Genomic DNA, 22,882 nt, shown 5'->3' on the forward strand with positions numbered 1-22,882 from the left:
CATTTTTCTGTGAGCTCAAAAGTTACATTCAATCTTCACTGTCTCATGGGATTGAATGTGTTTTAAGAAGTGACATCCTCCGAGAAAATGCACTCGTCAAAAAATATTTTATTACCACAAAAAGAACAACGTGAATTGCAGTAAGTTTCATTTGAGTTGTCATGATGGTTGCAATGATGGACAACTGATCTTTTTTCCTTAACAAAGAGGTTTGCCAAAAAAGACATTGGTACATCAATCACATCATTATTACTGCTTCATCCTCTCATTCATAATTGGAAAAATTAAACAATTTTGATTCCAATTTCCATTTTTTTTTATTTTAACCCAGTTCATCTCTATCTCTTTCCTTCCTTGGACTTATTTGTTTTCATTTCTGGGGATAGACTGGCCACCAATGTCCACTACAAACCCACCAACTTCCTGTTACCTGACTACACATCGTCATACACTGCTTCCTTCAGAGACTCTGTTCCATTCTTCCCATTTCTCCATCATGATAACATCTGATTTAATGATGCCACCTTCCACAGCAGTGCCTCTGATATGTCCTCCTGTTCTCTCAAGAGGACTCCCCCAGAGTGGCTGACAGAGCCCTAAGGTGTCGGACCTATTTCCTGCAGCTCTCTTCTCAGCCTTTCCCCTCACTTCCAGAAAAAATAATAGGATTCCTCTTGTTAACATTATCCACCCCAGCAGCCTCCACATTCCATTGATCATCCTTCACTATTTCTGCCACTTCCAACAGGATGCCATGACCAACACATCATCCCTGCCCCCAAACCCCTCCCCACACCCCCACCTTCTTTGTCAGCATTCCACAGGGACCATTTTCATCCATGATATCCTGCTCAATTCTTCCATCATTCTGAACACTTGCTCACTATCCTTCACATGCAATCATGGGTGTAGTATTTACCCTTTTACCTCCTCCTTCCATACTTTTCAAACCTCCAAATATATGTTCCAGGTGAAGTAGCGGCTCACATATACTTCTTTCAATGTAGTCTACTGTATTTGCTATTCATAATACAGTCTCCTCTGCATGGTGAGACTAAACACAGACTGGGTGTTTGCTTTAAGGAACTCCACTCACACCTAAAGAATGACCTGACCTTCCAGTTGCATGCCATTTCAATATACCATCTCACCCTCACATTTATATGTCCAGCCTAGACCTGCAAAGTGCAAACAAACTGGAAGAGCAGCAACTCATTTTCTGATCAGGCACTTTCCAACCTTCAGGACTCAATATTGAGTACAACTTCACAGCATGAACAATATCCTCCATTTTTATTACGCTGCTCTCCCACCCCCTCACCCTGTCTTGTGTCTTGTTTGTATGGGTTAGCTCTCAGCAACACTGACCTATTCACACCTACCATTAACACCTAATTTGCTTCTGTAATTCTCCTCCACTACCAGTAGTACTCTCTTTCTCTTTTGCTTTGAGCACCTTTAACATTCATTCCACTTTGCCCTTTGTCAACAACATAAAAACAATTATTTTCTAGTTTCCTTCTGTTCTGAAAAAGTCATATTCAATCAAAATGTTCATTTTGTTTCTTTCTCCACAGATGATGCTAAATTGCTGTAGCACTTTCTGTGTTTTTTTAAATTCAGAGTCTCCAGTATCCACAATACTTAGCTTTTAAATGTATAACTGTTCTCTTTTGGATAATCTTTGCTATGATTGTGATGTATCTTTAACAGAATAAAACTTCTGTTAAAATGTGCTCCTAGTCCTAGCTTATCTTCAGTCATTTAAACACAGGAAGAAAACATCTCAACTTCTGTTGTACAGATCTTGATCGTAAAACTATATTCTGTTTCCTATTCGACAAATGCTGCCTGACTTGCTGTGTATTTTAAGCATTTTCTGGTTTTACTGAAGTGGATAATAAGTTTTTGCTTCAGAGTTTTAAATCCTACCTTTTTGAGGACTGCAAAGCATTGTTGTCATGGACAATGACCACACAGATAAATGCAACATGAAAAACAATTGTATTCAAACTGTTGAGTACTGGGCTTTTAGGCTTAAAGAACATCATTTGTGCCTAGAGTGATAATTAGTGGAAAACATCATTAGAGATTTTGGAATACTGACTTCTACATTTTTTTTCCATTCACCCGATCACAATGCACCATTGGCTTTTGGAAAATTGGAGGATGTGAGGACATAAAAGTGCACATACAAGAGCTCTAAGCTGCCCTGCATACTTCGCCTCCCTTAAAAAAATGGTGCAGAAGTTCAACAGTGAGCCAAATTCTCTGAACTATTGTCTGGTGTTATAATTCACTAAAAATTATTTTGGCATGCGAGCAACCAACACTTTAGGTGCAAGACTAGGAGACTTCAAAAGCGCTGGTACATTAACATTACCTGCGTTTCTCACTTCAACATACGACGGTAAAGATTTCTGTGTGACAGCATTTATCGGAATGATGGTTGTGTACTTGGACAGGCTATTACATGCTCTGCTTGTCTGAATGGTTTTCAGGCGGTATCTTCTAGATGATCCTCCAGAAAAGTAGACAACAAATTGTTTAGTTCAAATTTAAATCTGGTGCCTAATTTTAAGTCTATTATCCTATATAGTTCAGTTATTACCTTGCTTTAAATTGAAGTTTCTAGGAGATTCTAAAAGCAAAATCGTTTACTTCAGCATTCTTAATAAGTAACTGTTCATGTATAAAAAAGCCCATGTCCCTGCTTTATTTAAATTTCCAGGTTCAAAATACTGGAGCATTCGAGTATTTTACGAGTAAAAATAACTTTAGTTTGTATTGACCGTACTTTTTTTGTTTTCCAGGTTTCATTGTAGAAGATCACTTGGGTCCAGTAGATTGAGGAAGATTAGTCAGGAATATCACATTTCTATTGCAAAGATGGCCCACTCTTTCACCAACTAATGTCAAACCAAACTTAATTTAAGAATGTCAGAAAATAGAGATGGCAGACCCCTCAGAGCTATTCACAGCAGAATATTTAGTTTCTAGCAAGCATGAGAGCATTAACTATTTTTGTTGAGAGTTTGCACTCTGTATCCATTACTCTATAGGGGAAAGAAGTTTTCATCATTTATCCCTGACTTAGATCTTTCAAGGTGATAATTAATTATTAAAATTGTGGAGTCTAGTACAATCATTTTTACAAAGTTCTAGAAATGAATTTACCATATTCAATTTCACTCTCTTTCTCAGCCATATTTTCAAAGTCTCTGATAACCGATTGTGCAGTCAGCTGATGGAGGATCTCATCCCATGGATTTTCAGTAAGTTGTGTTGATTCCTGTTCTGACGGTGCATGGTAGAGGGAGGAAAGGTTAGCTGTTACCTCCCAGGTGACTGACTTCCCACAGATCAAGCCATGAATCACTGATTTACACTGCATTATGGGCACATCATTCACTTCACTTAAACCCGGATCCTCCGAGGCCACTGGGGAAAAAAGATTCTCAGGATCAAAGAAAGTGTCCCAGTCGGGAGTGGGCATTTGAAACAGCAGGTTGTCTGTAGAATAAGATAATCAGAAACAAGTTTAGACATCAAAAGTCATTTTATTAATTTAAATCAAATTAAACTTTTTTGATGCATTGAAATTTAGTGCTAACTTTATGATTGTACTAGGCACTCCTGTTGCTGGATGAGGTTATTACAATGTGTCATAGTCTCCTGCTAATTTTATGAATGGTGTTTCCTGTTTTTGCTGTTCCCTTCTCTTTATTCTGTCACAAAGGGAGATTTTGCAGGGTTGGGCAGTGCTGCAGGCTGGTATTTAAATGTCTCTCATGGCATTTTTAATTGAAATCACATGGATCTATGTTGTCCTCAATAGGTGTATTTCTTCACACATATACTTATAGGAATCACTGGATACCAAGAAGGAATAACAGAAGGCTTGACTGAATTTTTTTCTGTACACTAACCCAACTCAGAGTAATTTCATGCAGTGCTGCATGTACCTAAATTCATTCCGGAATTTAATCAGGAGACACCTGATCTTAAGAATCCATGTAACAGGTAATTATGCCAGACAGAGCCCATAATCGAAATATTCATCAAGTTGTTTATTTAGCATTTTCATCCAACTGGTTTTTCAAGTAGTTGTGTTGAGAAGTGAGATTTTGGCAGAACTTGCTAAATCTTCAAGATATGGAGGAGCCAATGTTGGACTGGGGTGGACAAAGTTCAAAATCACACAACACCAGGTTATAGTTCAACAGGTTTAGTTGGAAGCACTATCTTTCAGAGCACTGCTCCTTCACCAGCATCACCTGATGAAGGAGCAGCCATCCGGAAACAAGGGTTTCCAAATAAACCTGTTGGACTATAACCTGGTGTTGTGTGATTTTTAACTAAATCTTCAAGGCAACACTAAGGTTAACTCAGCATTTGAATGAGTCAATCAGATGACCAGATGTTTCATTTAAAAGACTGATTATCTGTGATCACTTACTGGAATCATTGAGGTTCCGCATGGAGGAACCATCAGCTTGAAATTGTTGGGATTCACAACCAATGTCATTCATTCTTCCCTCGACTGACCAATTTAGAATTTGGTCTGTGGAAACCTTCTCCAAGGCCTTGCGTAGATGACGCATATCCAGCTGACCATTTGGTGAAGAGAAACTCCGGCCAGACAAGGCTGCTTGTGCTATCAGTTTTCTTTTCCTGCTTGCTTCTTCTGAAGAATGGTCAATGCCTACTGCATCCTGAAATGAAGAAGAGAGTTTTTCTCACTGTAGTAGCTAAATGTATCAAGCAAATGGATTGATTTGTTTCTCTAAGTAGCATATGATATAACTGAACTTTGAGATATTATTTTCACAGGTAACCTATTACACAGTATGGTGCAAGAAATGGATTAGATAGGTGTTCTGAAGATTTTGTAAATATGGGCAGAAACTTCCTTCAGGATGTTAAATGAATTGGGTAGAAGTCATATTTGAGCACTTTGTTCATGGTCCATGGAAGGACTAAAGAAGGAGGCAACTTTTTCTTGTCACTTACATCCTTAGCATTTCATTTCTTTGTGACAGTTCTAATTTTTTGACTCCTACAACACCTCCTAAATAGAAACTTGAAATTATGTTTTTACATGAGAGTAAATTAGAACAGCTAGAATCCTTCAGTTCCCTTCATCAATAGTTGGCTATGGAATTTCTCCTTCCTTCCTTCAACCATGTTGAGAAGATTGGGAAACACAGAAAGTTTTTAAAAATCCAGAATCTCGATGTTGTTATCTTCCCCTCAAGCCTTAACCTCCCCTCAAGCCTCAATCGGCTGATTGGGCCATGTTCGAACAGTCCGCAGGTACCTTGGACGAGTACACCACCACTGTCGTAAATGTGTGAAGGACTACATACTGAGGAAGTCAATCTGGGTGTTCCCCAACAGGAAACCCTGGATGAATCAGGACTACAGAACCTGCTAAAAACCAGGCATGAGGGCTTCAGATCAGGAGACCCACTCACAAATGAAGAATCCAAATGTGACCTTCGCAGAGCCATTAAGACAGCCAAGGACCAATACCGATCCAAACTACAGACCCAGACAGACACCCGGCAACTTTGGCATGGACTGAATGACATCACAGGTTCTAAAACGATGACATATCCCTCCCAGATTATCTCAAAGCCTTCTATGCTCGCTTTGAGCAGCATTTCGGCAGAGAGGTAACACCTATTCCAACAAGTCCTGATGAACCTATCCCAACATCAGAGGTCAAATCAGTTTTCCATCGTGTGAATCCAAGGAAAGTAGTGGGACCAGACGGAGTACCAGGCCATTCTCTCAGAGTATGTGCAGATCAACAAGCAGAGGTCTTCTCAGACACCTTCAACCTCTCCCTGCAGCAGGCCACTGTCCCTGTCTGTATCAAGAGGGCCAACATCATCCCTGTGCTTAAGAAGACTCATGAAGCATGTCTCAATGACTACCGCCCAGTGGCCCTAACTTCGGTGGTCATAAAGTGCTTTGAAAGGCTGGTCATGGCATTAGTCAACCCTAGCCTCCCCACTACTCTTGACCCACTCCAATTTGCCTATCGGACCAACATGTCAGATGCCATATCACTTGCCCTTCACTCCTCCCTATAACATCTTGACGCCAAGAACAGCTACATAAGAATCCTACTCATTGGCTACAGTTCAGCCTTCAACACTATTATCCCCTCGACACTGATTACAAAGCTTAATGAGTTCGGACTAAGTCCCACTCTCTGCAACTGGATTGTCAGTTTCCTAACCCACAGGCCACAATCAGTGAAGATTGGGGACAATATTTTGTTGTCACCAACACTCAACACTGGAGCTCCCCAGTTATGTGTACTCAGCCCCCCACTGTACTCACTGTATAACCATGACTGTGTTGCCAAATACCAGACTAATGCCATTTACAAGTTCGCTGATGACACCATAGTCGGTGGAATCTTAGATGGTGACGAAACAGACTGCAGACAGGGGGTGGAAGACCAGGCAAAATGGTACACTGAGAACAACCTGGGCTCTCAATGCCAGCAAAACCAAGGAACTCATTACTGACTTTTGACTCATGCTCCCCTACACATTGACAGCACAGAGATGGAACGAGTGGAATATGTCAAGCCCCTGGGAGTGGTCATCCACAGCAAGCTTTCTTGGACCTCTTCATATAGATGCACTGGTTACAAAGGCCCAACAACACCTCTTCTTCCTCAGGCAGCTGAGGAAATTTGGCATGATGGCGAATACCCTTGCCAACTTTTATAAGCGCGCCATCAAGAGCATTCCGTCTGGATGTATCACTACCTCGTATGGCAACTGTACTATTCAAGATCAGAGATGGTTACAGAGAGTGGTGAACTCGGCCCGGACAATCACAAAGGCCAACCTCCCAACTACAGAATCCATCCACCAGGCCCGCTGTCAAGGAAAGGCCACCAGCATTCTCAAAGATCCATCCCACCCTGGCAATGTTTTTCTATAACATCTACCATTGGGGAGAAGGTACAGAAGCCTGAACACACGCACCAGCTGGTTTCGCAACAGTTTCTACTCTACTATTGTTAGAATACAGAATAGAATCACAAACGCTTAACAGTCGCCTGTCCCTGTGTTTTTGTTTTTGCAGCTGTTTACCTATTATTTACTATCTATGCTACTTAACTACGTGATCTGCCTGTATTGCTCACAAGTCAAAGCTTTTCACTTTCCCTCGGTACACGTGACAAGAAAATCAATTCAATTCAATTCAATACAATTCAAGTGATGACTTTAGAATCTTGTTATAATATGGTGACTATAATATTTTCATACATTTTAAAATTTTCCATACGCCTCTTTAATATCTGTACTGGCCTTATTTCTACTTGGCTTCCAATTCTTCTCATATTCCTGAGAAATTAGATGGAGCAAATTCCTAACACACAGGTTCGAGCGAGTGACTTGTATCCCTGGTGGCTGCAGCTTGCCAGTTACTTGTCCCAGTAATCATCCAACTCTGTCTTCAGCACAGTGTTTTGCTGGCATTGCTGGCATTGAGAGCCCAGGTTGTTCTCAGTGTACCATTTTGCCAGGTCTTCCACCCCCTGTCTGCAGTCTGTTTCGTCACCATCTAAGATTCCACCGACTATGGTGTCATCAGCGAACTTGTAAATGGCATTAGTCTGCATCAGCAAAACACCAGCATCAGCACATCATCACCCATTGAGACCAACTCTCACACCACCTCAACTCTTACAATACTTTACTTTGGAACTTAGCAAACCTTACAACTTGGCGAAAACAATGACTGCAGATGCTGGAAACCAGATTCTGGATTAGTGATCCTCTTGCAAGGATGCCTGCCTTGAAGAAGTTTTCCTTCTCTCTCTACAAGAATCTCAGGAAGTCCCTCTCCCACTGCAACTCCCAGGTCATTTATCACCTTCATCCCCTCCCCCACTCACCTACTGTACTCTATGCTACTTTCTCCCCACCCCATCCTCCTCTAGCTTATCTCTCCACCCTTCAGGCTCTCTGCCTTTATTCCTGATGAAGGGCTTTTGCCTGAAACGTCGATTTTAATGCTTCTCGAATGCTGTCTGAACTGCTGTACTCTTCCAGCACCACTAATCCAAAACCTTACATCTTGCAGACCCAGGTTATTTGCATAAGACCATAAGACCATAAGACATAGGAGTGGAAGTAAGGCCATTCGGCCCATCGAATCCACTCCGCCATTCAATCATGGCTGCTGGGCACTTCAACTCCACTTACCCGCATTCTCCCCGTAGCCCTTAATTCCTCGAGACAACAAGAATCTATCAATCTCTGCCTTGAAGACATTTAGCGTCCCGGCCTCCACTGCACTCTGCGGCAATGAATTCCACAGGCCCACCACTCTCTGGCTGAAGAAATGTCTCCGCATTTCTGTTCTGAATTTACCCCCTCTAATTCTAAGGCTGTGTCCATGGGTCCTAGTCTCCTCGCCTAACGGAAACAATTTCCTAGTATCCACCCTTTCCAAGCCATGTATTATCTTGTACGCCTCTATTAAGTCTCCCCTTAATCTTCTAAACTCCAATGAATACAATGAATACATGCAGCTACACACACAAATCTTATGCATCTACTCAGGATGGCTCTTCGTCTGATTTCTTAGTGCTTACTCATTTGATATTCACTTGCAGGTTGCCAGTGTCTGGATACTTTGTATTGTTTTCTTAGCTCACACTGACTTCAGCACTGACTTGTGAAGTATCAGACTCTGTCTGGGTCACACTGCCTTTTAGGAGACAATGTCTTCAGTGATCAGTTCCAGGCTGTCAGTCTCCATGATTTCCAATTCTTATAGCATGGAGGAACAGGCAGGCAGCTTGGCATTGTGAGGAACAATGAACAATCAAGGGGCAGACACGGCACTGGATGGCTCTGTGCTATACAATGTCACACTTGCAGGCTGTATTATCAGCTTAGACAGGAAACACTCTGCATGTACTTCAATCAAATGGCCACTATGGAAGTTACTTTGGCAGTTATGTAGTTAACTTAGTCTTGCAAATTATGCCCGGGATCTTTTACAGGGCTCCAGTAAAAGATAATGATGGTGCATTGTGATAGGTTAGTTAAATCACTGGGAGATGAACTAATGCTGAAGATGATGGTGTTGTAATGTTAAAAATCACACAACACCAGGTTATAGTCCAACAGGTTTAATTGGAAGCACACTAGCTTTCAGAGCGTCGCTCCTTCATCAGGCGGTAGTTGTAATGTGACAGGTTAAGTGTGATGGAAGGACCAGTGTGGCAGACAATGATTAGTTTAGAAAAATAAAGCAAGCCAGCATGATTGGTTATGCTAATGTTATCCAATAAACAGGGGACCAACAAATTGTATAAACTAGAGGAGAGGTGGGCGCCGCAGGGAGTGGAGTGCATCATTTCTCCCTCCAACTCTATTTTGATTTGATCCCTACCCTCCCCTTCACTGTTTTGCTCACACAGCATAAAAAAAAAGAAAAAAATAAGAAAAAATAAATAAATAAATAAACTAGAGGAGAACAAAGAAATTATGGGGAACCAGGGAAAGGCATTTTACTGGCTCTCACAGCCTTGATTTTGCAAGATTAAAGTTTAATTTCGTGAAGGATTTTCTGTGTCTCCTGGTAATTTTTTATAAAACGTAGAGTGATTCTTCCACAACATCACGTGTGCAAGTCAAAGGGAAGTAGTCCTTAGTGGGGTCAAGGGGGTCATCCAATTCCAGTCCAGGAGGGTTGGTCATGATCAGAATAGTATTTTGTCCTCTCAGAGCCCAGGGGAAGTATCCTTACTATTTGGGTATGTGCCATGGTCAGTCCTGCAGGTCAAGTACAACCAGTCTAAGGATTGCAGGTAGATCAGTTAGGGGCTGTTGAGACATGAAATAGTCAGGCCATCCCACCTTGAGCTTTGACAAAGGGTCAGTTCGATTCGAAATGTCAGCTCTTTTCTCTCCTTACAGATGCTGCCAGACCTGCTGAGATTTTCCAGCATTTTCTCTTTTGGATCCTACCTAGTCAATTTGGTTGAAGGCATCAAGGAACTTTCCAAGAGCAGACAATGAAGTCCTAAGGATAAGGTTCACTGCAGCATGATGCTGATTGGGCGCATCTAAATGAAGGGTGAGACATCATAGAGAAGAGTAAGGGACTGGGAGCTCTGGGGGGTGGTGGGGATGTGGGGGTGGGCTGGGTGAAGACAGAGCATCTATCACGTCCAGAGCATACTGACCTCTATATGAGGAGGGTAGAGGATCATCAAGAACATGGGAATTGCAAATTCATGACCTTTTGGAGTAACACAGATACATTCACGATATTATGAAGAGGCTCACAGCAGATGGAGGGAGGTTGAAAGTTCACAGTGAGACCAGCAAAGAAGGGAAAATGAAGAATGGGGTGGAAAAGTCTTGTGTAAAATGCACAGCCTGAAAATCACTCATAGAAAAGCATAGTTGGAACCTTGCCAGGTCTGTAGCAATGGATTGTAGATCGGTGTATGTATCTAACAAAGTGTGGGTCTCCATGGTGATTGTCATTCTCTCCATAGAGACAGCCAGATGCTACATGCCAAAGACAGCACAGCATTGACAATTTTGGTGGACTCCTGCCGAATGTTCCTGTGCCTGTCTGTGTATTTTTATAAAGACATTAATGGCTGTGAGAGTGGGGTTATCATGGGGAGTTTTAATCTACATGTTGTTCGGTCAAACCAGCTCAGTCAGGGTAGCCTTCAGGAGGAGTTTGTTCAGAGTATCCATGATAGTTTTCTTGAACAGTATGTAATGGAACCAATGAGGGAGCAAGCTATCCTCGATCTGGTCCTGTGTAATGGTGCAGGAATAGTTAATGACCTCATAGTTAGGGATCTACCTGGAAACAGCAATCACAGTATGGTTGAATTTAGAACACAGATGAAGAGGGTGAAGATAAAATCCAATACCAAGGTCCTGTGCTTAAACAAGGGAGTCTACAATAGGATGAGGGAGGACTTGGCTAAAGTAGATTGGAAACAAAGATTTGATGAATGGACAGTTGACAAGCAGTGGAGGACTTCCAAAGCAACTTTTCAAAGTGCTCAGCAAAAGTATATTCCAGTGAAAAAGAAGGACTGTAAGAAAAGGGGGAATCTGCCATGGGTGTCTAAGGAAATTGAAAGACAAAGCATATGAAGTGGCCAAAAATAGCATGAAACGACAAGATTGGGAAAACTTTAAAGGTCAACAGAAAGCCAGAAAACGAGCTGTAAAGAAAAGTAAGATAGAACATGAGAAAAAACTAACACAGACTATAAAGACAGATAGCAAAAGTTTCTATAAATATATAAAATGAAAAAGAGTGGTTAAAATAAACGTTGGTCCTTTAGAGGATGAGAAGGGGGATTTATTAATGGGATATGAGGAAATGGCCGAGGCATTGAACAGGTATTTTGTGTTGGTCTTCACAGTGGAGGACACTAATAACATGCCAGTAATTGACAAAGAGATGAAGGTAGGTGAGGACCTGGAGACAATCCTTGTTACAGAAGCTGTGGTGTTTGGCAAACTAATGGAGCTAAGGATAGAAAAGTGTTCTGGCCTTGATGGAAGACATCCCAGGATACGAAAAGAGATGGTGGGAGAAATAGAAAGTGCACTTATGTTAATTTTTCAAAGTTCACTGGACTCTGGGGCAGTCCCAGCAGATTAGAAAACAGCAAATGTGACGCCAGTGTTTAAAAAGGGAGGTAGACGAAAGATGTGAATTAGAGTGGTGCTGGAAAAGCACAGCTGGTCAGGCATCCTGCTCCTCGGATGTTGCCTGACCAGCTGTGCTTTTCCAGCACCACTCTAGTCTAGACTCTGATCTCCAGCATCTGCAGTCCTCACTTTTGCCTAAAAGATGGGGAATTATAGACCGGTTAGCTTAACCTATGTAGTGGAGAAGATTAGATTAGATTACTTACAGCATGGAAACAGGCCCTTCGGCCTAACAAGTCCACCCCGACCCTCTGAAAAGCAACCCACCCAGACGCATTTCCCTACATTTACCCCTTCACCTAACACTAGGGGCAATTTAGCATGGCCAATTCACCTGACCTGCACATCTTTGGACTGTGGGAGGAAACCGGAGCAAACCCACACAGACACAGGGAGAATGTGCAAACTCCTGGTGGGGTGCCTCAGGGATCAGTGTTGGGACTGCAATTATTCACAATTTATACAGATGATTTGGATTTGGAGACTACGTAGCGTGTCAAGGTTTGCAGGTGACACTAAGATGAGTAGCACAGCAAAGTGTGCAGAGAGTTATGAAACTTTGCAGAGGAACATAGATACTTTAAGTGAGTGGGAAAAGGTCGGGCAGATGGAAAATCATGTTAATAAATGTGAAGTCATCCATTTTGGTAGGGATAACAGTAAAAAGGATTATTACTTGTAAAACGGTAAAAAGTTACAGCATGCTGCTGTGCAGAGGGACCTGGGTGTCCTTGTGCATGAATCACAGAGGGTTGGTCTGTAGCTGCAACAGGTAATTAAGAAGGCAAATGGAATTCTGTCCTTCATAGCTAAAGGTATTGAGTTTAAAAGCAGGGAGGTTATGTTGCAGCTGTATAGGGTGCTGGTGAGGCCATGCCTGAAGTACTGTGTGCAGCTTTGGTCTCCCTACTTGAGAAAGGATGTACTGGTACTGGAGGGGGTGCAGAGGAGGTTCACTAGGTTGATTCTGGAGTTGAGGGGGGTGGCTTATGAGGAGAGACTATGCAGACTGGGATTACATTAATTGGAATTCAGAAGAATGGGGGAGAGATCTTGTAGAAACATATAAAGTCATGAAGGGAGTAGATAAGATAGAAGTGGAGAGGATGTTTCCACTGGCAGGTGAAACTAGGACAAAAGGGCATAGCCTCAAGATTAGAGAGGGCAGACTTAGGGCTGAATTGAGAAAGAACTTCTTCACCCAAAGGCTTGTGAATCTGTGGAATTCCCTGCCCAATGAAATAGTTGACACTATGAAAGTTGAGTCTACGAATAGATCAGCCATGGTCTTGTTGAATGGTGGAGCAGGTTCAAAGGGCCAGACGGCCTACTCATGCTCCTAGTTCCTATGTTCTTATGTTATTCTCTGTCTGAGGTTGAAAACATATGCTTAGTTTCTGGCAGTCCTCTGGGTGTCAGAGACCTTTGCTGCTTCTTCCTCCACCACCTGTGGAGACAATTCAATGATGCATTCACCAGATTGTGCTCCTGAGTCTAACTTGGAAAGAATGCCCACTGAGTTGAAGGCTCTGGGCTAGTGGAGAGTGCAGGTGAAAGCCTTGTTAGTGCATTCTCTCAGGTGGTGGTAGAGTTGAGGATCTCCAGCACTGGCTTATTCTTAGAGGAGGCTTTTTGTCACACAGCATATGAGAGGGAATTAGACATCTAACGAAAAGGAAGGCTTATGCAGATTAAGAATGAATTGGCATTGGTGGTAATAAGAGAGAGAAGGGCAGTATAGCACAATGAAGCTGGAGGGTTGGTAGGCCATTGTGGGCTCCCGGTCCATAGTTGAACAGTTGTGCTCTTCTCCAGCTCATTCTAATATTTTCTCCTCATAAGGAGTGAAGTGCCTAATGTCCACCACTGCCACAAAGAGAGGGGTTGAGCATGATGGAAATGAATGGAAGAGCAGTTAATGGTGACACAGAAATAGGAGAAGTGGTGAGATCTCCCCAGGGAGTTAGTAGGAAGTAGGGCAGGAAGGGTTAGTAGTTTGGGACAATGAGGTATTTGCGATCTGTTGAGTGCATGTGATGCATGCGATGAGGAGAATTGTAGTCAATGAGCCTTGGTGAGAGTTCTCCAGTGCTGAGAAAGAATGATCCTGTGAGTGTAAGGTAGCAGAGAGAAGATGGTGACATTACTCATGTCGAGTATTGAATATCATTGGCCATTCACCAGCTCTTCTGACTCAAGCAGCAGTACTGACCCAGGCTGCTATTTGGGTCCAGTTTGCTTTGGTCTGATGGTGTGGAGTCCTGTGGTAGTCACTTCTCCTCATCCACCAGCACCTTCAAGTCCCTGTCCATGAAGCAGGATGTGACCTTTCCTTTGTACGTGATAGTGGCCAAGTGCCGCAATGTGGGAGGCTGCACCTGGCTTGCAGCATCCGAGATAGTCTGCAGGTGGCGCTACCAGTAGGAACACTAGAATATCCCACAGTGATGAGAGCTCCTGCCATGTGGCTCCTTGAGAAGCCTGCAATTAAACTGAATGCATAACTAATAATGAGAAGAGCCAATTATTGTGTGATAATAGTATCTCACTCCACAAAACTCTTTAAATGAAAACAGGGAAATTTTGTCGATAATTTTATTTCAAAGCCCAGAAAATAAATCTTACCAGGCAGTCTTTTAACATGAACTTGGTCTTTCACGGACTCTGAACCATAATATTTGACCTTCATTTAATTGTAGCCCGATATGGAAATTAGTATTTTGCTTTGATTTTACCAATAGGAGATAGTGAACTTAAGGTAATGATGATCAATTAATCTTATCTCAAATTAATTCCACACTTCTTATCAGGCACATCTCCAACTTTTATCTAAAATCTCAAATCTGCATCTTCCTCAGAAAGTTATGAGCATGTTGACTTAGCTCTTTCTTCATCCTTCAGAAATACAGCAAAGCTTCTAATGCACAGATATACAGAAAGCTTCATGTTTGGGTGAAACCAACGAAACATATCAACCTTTTCATTTATAACTTGGAATCAAAATTATTAGGTACCACTGAATGTTCAATGTAATTATCACTATCCATACCCTGGAGGTAACCATTGAATAGAAATTTAACTATTTCACTCATATAACTACTGTGTCTATGTCTAAAGGAACAGGTCAGAGGAATTCTTCACAAGTTATTCACCTCCCAAACCTCCTAAACTGTCTGTCATTCATAAGGCACGAGTCAGGAGTATAATGCAATACTTCCCACTTGCCTAGATGAGTCCATATCCAAAAGCACTCAAACATCTCAACACTGACCATGAGAATGCAGTCTACTTGACTGACACCTCATCTACCAGTGTTAACATTCACTCCTCCCACCACTGGCTCCCGGCAGTAACACTGTGTTCCATCTATAAGATGCAGTGCAGCAACCTGCCACAATTCCTCTAGCAAAATCTTCCAACCTAAGAGCTTTGCCACCTGGAAGATCAAGGGCAGTAAGCTCATGGAATCACTGCAAATTCCTCTCCAAGTCATACACCACCTTGACATCAAATTATGTTGCTATTTCTTCACTGTTGCTTGGTCAAAATCCTGAAGTTCCATTCTTTAGAACCTACACCACACAGACTAGAGAGGATCAAGAGGGCAGTCTCCTGCCACTTCCTCAAAGGCAATTCCAGATAGATAATGAGTGCTAGACTTGTCAGTGATCCCATATATTTATTCCATAAATATAAAAAAGAAGCTACTGAGTGTTGAGGAGATGATTCCACTGTACAGAGAAGAGAGTGCAAGCTGGAGTGTAAAGGCTCAAAATTCATCTCACGTTTCAATTTAACAGAGCAACTTCATTGTTACTCATTGGGAGACCGTTCATCATGTAATAATATTAATTAAGAAAGCAGACAATTTACTTACTTTATCATCAACTAATTCAAAATTAGATGCTGCTTTTGTTGGTGATTCCCAGTGCAGCAAACCTTTCTGTACATGATGTGCAATGTTTTCCAAACCATACGGGAGGGATGTTGTTCCCCTGTCAATATCCTGAGGCTCTGTAGAGTCACTGCTATTTGAGCCACGGGTAGGTGTACTTTGCACCCCAATTCCTTTATCACTGCAGATGGAACAGTGTGTCAGTTTGTATTGCTCCTGGATGTATGAGGAATGGGATATACGCCTCCGTAAATCATTAAGTGGATCAGTCTCTGAGTCTGAAATTCCAAACAATAGATATGTATTAAAAAAATGATGTGTCTCTTAGCAATGGGCATACTTTTATTCCCCTCTCTCTTGTTCAGACAATGGCATTTTAATTTGGTAACTCTAAGCATTAACTACTTGGTGTGTAGTCAGGCATCTGGTGACAACCTGGTCATAGAGGTTTAGAACTAACACAATCATTAGCGGCAGAGTTGCCAATCTGATACCTGAACTAAGCAGATCTATATTCCAGTTTTGTGGGATACTGATGGCAATTTGCTGCTTAGAAACCGACTCATTGACTCATAGACACTTGCAGCACAGAAAGGACATTTAGCCGATTCCACACCAGTCAACAAAGATCTGACTACACTAAGCCCACTTTCCAGCTTTTGGCTCTGGAGGCTCAGCCTCCAAGCGAATATCTAAATATTGCTTAAATGGTGTGAGAGTTTCTGCCTCACTCTTTCAGGCAATGAGTTCCAGACTCCCACCAACCTCTGATAGAAAAAGATTCTCCTCAACTCTACCTCTTACTTTAAATCTATGCATCATGGTTATTGACGTTTCGGGTATAAGCCACAAGCCTCATTCCTGATGAAGGGCTTATGCCCGAATCGTCGATTCTCCTGCTCCTCGGATGCTGCCTGACCTGTTGTGCTTTTCGAGCACCACACTCTCGACTCTGATCTCCAGCATCTGCAGTCCTCATTTTCTCCTATCATGGTTATTGACCCCTCTGCTAATTGTAAAAGTAACTTCCTTCCCACAGTATCTCTGCCCTTCATAATACTACACTCCTCTGTCAGATCCCCTCTAAACCTTTGCTGCTCCAAGGAAGACAAGCCCAGCCTAATCAATCTTTCTTCATAGTACAGACCCTCCAGCCCAAGTCACATGCTTTTTTTTTCTAGCTACAATCACCATTGCTCAATGCAGGGTCACTTGGTGTCAAGGGAAGAATCTTAGTCACTAGTGTCAGATCCACCGCTCATTAACGAAGCATTAGCAGTCGTTCAACCCTCTGGTGCTTATCTATGGCCAGAAAGGATTTGAAAATTACTGCCAGGGCCTAAGATATCTCCTAATTGCAAATGTGTTGAAGGTTTTTGGATTTAACTTTTGCATTAGTAAATAATTTTAACCCCTCTGAAAATATTGCAAAAATGACTTGGTTGCACAGATTTCTCAGGAATGAACATGGCAATGGTTTCCATAAACTTCAAGCACCTAGGTGAAGAAGGAATTAATGGAGTCAGCAGGAGTATGAAACTAAACATGCGGTGTGACTTAATTGCGTCAGATGTGAAATTTTGATTTCCTGATCACAAGGTGAGATGCAGCAATAATGTCAGTGACACGTCTTTGGTATGTTGAGCCTTTTGTCAGCTTGCAGCCATTTCATACGCGGAATATATATGCATGCCATGGATACTGATTAATGTGACACCGAATTTTAAATAAAGCTTTACCCTCAAGATAAAACCAGCAGTGTGTGGAAATTTTGTGGCACTCAGTTCACAATCGTTTAAAGGTGGTGCAAACCACTCAGCTTTGTGCACTTGTTTGTAAGGTTTTCTTTATTTAACACTGGAACCAGTGCTGGGAGGTTATATGGAGGCTTGGGACTGACAAGAGTGTATCAGAGTGGTGCTGGAAAAGCACAGTGGGTCAGGCAGCATCCGAGGAGCAGGAAAATCGACGTGTCGGGAAGGAGCCCTTCATCAGGAATGAGGGTGGGAGCCTCTGGGTTGGAGAGATAAGTGGGAAGAGTGTATCAGAAGTTGGGGATTTGATGGATGGATGGATCTATAGTGGGTTTGAGGTATGGAGAAGTGGAAGAGGAATCTAGGGGAACAAAGCTGGCAGGGTCAGAGAAAGGAAGGAGTGAAGTGATGGACCTAGCATCTTGGGTTTGTGGGAGGGGATCAGTGGTCATGTGGAGATGGTGGGTCAACATAAGAAAGTAATCAACCTAAAAGGGAGTGTCAGTAGAATCTAAATGTGCACCTATCTCTTCTCAGTGTGTTGGCCAACAGGGCTATGAGCAAAATTGATCTATAAAAATATGGCCCATATCTTTAAATATTCTCCAACAATAGCTAAAAAAATCAGTGAGTCAAAGTACCAAAGCTTTGCTCTATTATTCCCCCAACAAACTCCTCGCTTCTTTTCACTTCAGTCCAACTTCAAGCTACCATGGGCTTGTGTCATGGAAATGTGCACCCACTATACACTCAAACTATAAGAAACACAAGAACACCAAAAATTCAGGGCAATTGCATTTGGGAGAAAATGCTATCGTTCCTGGACCAATTAGATAGACAATGGGATGTACCCATAAAATACAGGACAGTTGGTCATCCTGCTTTCAATGGTGGAGCTCTTCCTTCTCAGGAGATTGACAGCCACCATATAGTTTGACCTTTTGATAACAAAGCACCCATCGTGAATGAAGAGGAAATGACCCAGACCATTCTGTCCTTTGAATTCAAAAGACAACCTGAAATTGAGGAGCTTCTACTTGAAGGTAGGATAGAAAAAAAAATGAAGGATTAAAATTGGGTGAAAAAAGAATCTGATGTCCATATATACCTTACCCTTACATTTTTCATTCTCCTCAGCATTAGAACCTGAAAACTCTATTGAAATCTCACGAGAAATGTCCTTTAAGGCTTGCTCAATGTCATTCTTTTCAACCGGGAAAGATGGTTTGATTCCATCAGTCAAGATCGATGTAGAAGACTCATCTTGAGCCTGAAAAATTGAATTGGTTGACCCTTTTAGAGCTGTTTTCGAGATGTGCTGCTTCACCTAGAGTAGAGGGAAAATAGATTCACTTTTACTTCTCAGGGTTAATGTTACAGATTTACACATACATAGAACCAGTAAAGTTTCTCTTTGTTTTCATGTCGAATTGTTTTAGCACTGGCATTTTGTCTCTACTGAAGCATGGCAAAGAAAATCAACTTCAACAGAATATGTCTTTTGAATTAGAATCAGAAATTGCTGGAAAAACTCGTGGTTTGGCAGCATCTGTGGAGAGAAAGCAAAGTTAATAGTCCAGTATCTTTGTTCACAACTGATTGTAGCTAGGGAAAGGTCTTTTACTCAATCTAGTCTGCTATATTCGCTGCTCATAATGTGGTCTTCTCTACAATAGGGAGATGAAGCGCAGACTGGGTGACCACTTTGCAGAATACCTACGTTCTTTCTGCAAAAATGACCTTGAAGTTCAGGTTGCCTGCCATTTCAACACACTACTGTGTTTTCTGGTCAGCATCTCTGTCTCAGACTTGCTAGAGTGCTCCAGCAAAGCTCAGAGCAAGTTGGAAGAACAACACCTCATTTTCCACTTGAGAACTCTGCAATCTTTTGGACTCAATATCGAGTTCGATCCTTTCACCTGAGCACCTTCTCCCAAGTCCTTACCCCAATTCTCACACACCAGGCCTTGTCATCACATGGCCTGCTATCATGAACAACCCATTATCAACTACTAATGCCTCCATTTGCAGGTATTGATTCTCCCAGGCTGACCTTTACCCATTCTTATGTCTGCCAACTGTTTTTCTCTCTCTGCTCTCTGGGCTCTTTCTCCACCTATCATTTACTTCTTCCTCTAACCCATTACCACATGCCTAACTTCTCCTAGATACAATAAGTTATGAAAAAGTGTCACTAGACCTGAAATGTTAAGTCTGCTTTCTCTCCACAGATGCTGCCAGATCTGCTGAACTTTTCCAGCAATTTCTGATTTTATTTCTGACTTCCAGCATCTGCAATTCTTGTATTTTTTTATGTCTTATGAATTACACAGCCTTTCTGAGTCTCAATTACTGTCACAAACTGCCTCATATATACGTAAAGTTTCTTATGGACACACACACACACGACTTGACTTACCACGTTTTTCTTCCTCTGAAATCCAGAAAGATCATAAATGACACCATAGCCATTCAGATGGTCCCCTGGATACAAAGGTCCAATTTCATTTGGAGAAAGGAGAACTTCTAAAGTATCTGGGAGATACCATTCAATGGTAATGTCACTCAGAGCAGGCTCAATAGCTTTCTTTAATGATTTCATTAACTGTTGGAAAAAAGATTATAGAAGTAACATTCAATTATACCAGCCTAAACTCTTTACTGATACACAGCAGGCACATAGTCTGACCCACAGTGCATACCCAAAAACAGTCAATTTCAGTACGTTGGGATTTCATTCCTTGAAGAATTGGTCTAGTGGGGATTGAATGTGTAGCAAATTGTTGTACAATACAGCTAGTGCTCTCAGCCTATGAGTTAACAGCAGATATGTTTTATTAACAGTCTGTACAAACCCTCCCTTTTCCCAATAATACAAGTGTACTATTGAGGGTGATTTTGAAGAGCATAGTAATAAAAATGGTTGCTGAAAAACTTACGTCATTAGAATGAGAACAAATAAGCCAAAATGTCAACAGTAATTCCATGGTAACAGTTGCTTGTTATGACTATAATTTTGATTCAAGACCAGAATTATCTTATTGAAAAAAAAATCAGTTGCTAAATATTAAATACCTAACAAAAGAATGAGCATTTCATCAAATTTATTTTGAAATACTGCTGGAAACATATTATAATAAGTAGATATACCTTGTTCTTTGAATAAATATTGCACTAAAACAGCTGACAGCTGAGGAACGGCTTAAAGGAGAATGAAACCTTACCTGAGGACAGTGTGGATTTCATTATCTGTGTATTCATCTCTTTATTTTCTGATTCATCATTTTTAATTCATTTTATGGTTATGGAAAAGTTGTGAATAATAAAATAATTTCAATAAATTCAGTTGACAAAATGCTTATTCTTTTAGTTAGGTATTTAGTATTTAGCAACGCCATTCTGTTCTCATAACCAGGGTGAGAATATTTCAAATTGGAGATAAAGTTAAGTCAAATGGCTACATGCACAGGTGCTAGACTATTTAATCGAAATGTACAAGAAAGGAGGAGGAAGCTAATGAAGATTAATTGTCAGAGAACTGCAGGAGTAAGCTGTGAGGTTGCAACTGTAACTCTGCTTTTGAGCTGCATGATCGGCCATGATCATAAAGAATGACAGAGGATGCTTAAAGGAATGGGTGTCCTCAACCAGCTCCTATTTTCTATATTTCGATGAAATACAATTGCATTGTCAGATTAGACCAGTACAGTGAAATTCCAAGTACTATTAAATAAGATTTAAAACAAAATAACAAAACTTATTTGAAACTTTATTGTTAAATCGAGTTTCATTGCAGCAAACTGCATACTCAGAAAGTTATTCGACTTGATCTAGTACTTAGACAGCACAAGACTTATTAATTTGAAGAATTTGGTCTAAAGCAGGTGAAAAATACATGATGTAATGAAAACCAAAAGAGATATATACAGACTGATCCAAAATGGCCAATTGCAGAGTCAAAAGTGCCACAGTGCATGTGAACATTATTTATGACCATCAGCCACTTACCTTTGGTTGTAGTCGTTCACCTTCATTGAAAAATTCAACAGTTCCGCCCGTAGCCTTTGCAACACCATGCAACAACCGTTTGCAGGCATTAGGTCCCAGCCCATAACTGAAACATCTAATGAAATATTATGTTAAAATTCTGGCATTATAAATATATCCCTTGTTATACTTTATCTTTAAAATATTATAATGAAGCAAGATATCAATATTAGTCATGAGCTAGTTGAAACGTTTAGTTAATGTTTGAATGTGTAATGTGACTGACAATGAACTATGCCATCACTTTAACCTCTACAAATTAGCGTAACAGAACTAATTTTGCTAATAATGTTTTACTTGGAATCAGCAGCTAACGAATGACTGTTGGACCCCAACTTAATAAATATCCCTCCTGACAAGTTTTTGTTTAGCTTGTTGTGAAAGCACATGGTGAGGATGGTGAGTGCAGTATGACCTTCCCAGCACATCTCTCTCATATAACCAATTAATTAAAGGTACATTGTGAGCCAATAATACTAAACACTAATTGGATAAAGCTCCATGAATCATATTGAACTGCTTGGACCACTGCCAAACAGCAGGCAAACTGTAATAAAATACTTTACCACTACACAGTAAAAGAAATGTTTTGATTTTAAACAAATATTCTGAAGCAAAGGTTTGTATTTCCTCAGACACAAGCTGTTTTTATAACCTCTTTCAATCTGTGCTTTCTCTTCACTTTATTTTGATATTAGAATTATAGATGACAATTTGCTATTCATGCTTACATACACAAATACGTCATGTAAAAATAAAGTGATTTATTTTTTATAAGACCACAAGTAAACATTTTGACAAATCCAACTGAATGCATATATTAATCAGTATGAAATAATGGATTTTCTGATATCACTCAACTTTAATTAAGGAATGAGCTTTTTTCTTTAGTTTATGAAAATTATATAATAAGGAGAAGCTGGAAATGTTTGAGTGGAGCACTCAGTTACAATGTAATCTTTGTAATTTAATTTAATTTGCATTAGAAATTCACAAAATGGCCAACTTCATAAAGAAGAGATGATTGATCGTCTTGAGACTGTGTGTGTACTCCATAAGGAATACAGCGCAACTGTTCAGGGGTCCATCTCCTTTTTTTCTTTCCTCAACTTCACTCTCTACATTTCTAGAGGGTGAGATTCAATTTAAGGGTTGAATATTACGTGCCCCCACCAGGGATGTCTTTGACAAAACCTAGACAACTGCTTCCTCCCTACCCCACAGCCCACCTCCATAATACAGAGTGAATGTCAAAATCAGTACCAAATGTAGATAATTAAAGTTTAATCGAGCTTGCTAGAATTGATAGCAATAATATCTTCTCCAAGCCATAATATGATTGGCATGGGCAGGTGGTCACGGGTTGCCAGGCCTTATACTTTGTAAGTGTTTAAAATGGCAGTAAGAATGCCAGTATAATTTTGGATAGGATCTTTTGCCCATTG

General features: G+C 40.9%; 1 protein-coding gene across 7 annotated transcripts in view; it reads right to left on the minus strand.

Annotated features, from left to right (window-relative positions):
• vwa5b2 (von Willebrand factor A domain containing 5B2) overlaps nt 1-22,882 on the minus strand; it is a 156,910-nt gene that overhangs the window by 17,714 nt on the left and 116,314 nt on the right. For 6 of the 7 annotated variants that reach the window (XM_072572306.1, XM_072572311.1, XM_072572312.1 and 3 more), the window contains exons 12-18: nt 21,399-21,513; nt 19,810-19,995; nt 18,504-18,717; nt 15,619-15,914; nt 4,460-4,715; nt 3,178-3,513; nt 2,384-2,521 (exon numbers count right to left, since the gene is read on the minus strand). In XM_072572306.1, coding sequence (XP_072428407.1) covers nt 2,384-2,521; nt 3,178-3,513; nt 4,460-4,715; nt 15,619-15,914; nt 18,504-18,717; nt 19,810-19,995; nt 21,399-21,513 — 1,541 coding nt within the window. The remainder of the gene's footprint in view (nt 1-2,383; nt 2,522-3,177; nt 3,514-4,459; nt 4,716-15,618; nt 15,915-18,503; nt 18,718-19,809; nt 19,996-21,398; nt 21,514-22,882) is intronic. The other variant, XM_072572310.1, reaches the window with a different exon arrangement.

The sequence above is a fragment of the Chiloscyllium punctatum genome, chromosome 6 (genome assembly GCF_047496795.1).
Source record: "Chiloscyllium punctatum isolate Juve2018m chromosome 6, sChiPun1.3, whole genome shotgun sequence".
Taxonomy (NCBI): domain Eukaryota; kingdom Metazoa; phylum Chordata; class Chondrichthyes; order Orectolobiformes; family Hemiscylliidae; genus Chiloscyllium; species Chiloscyllium punctatum.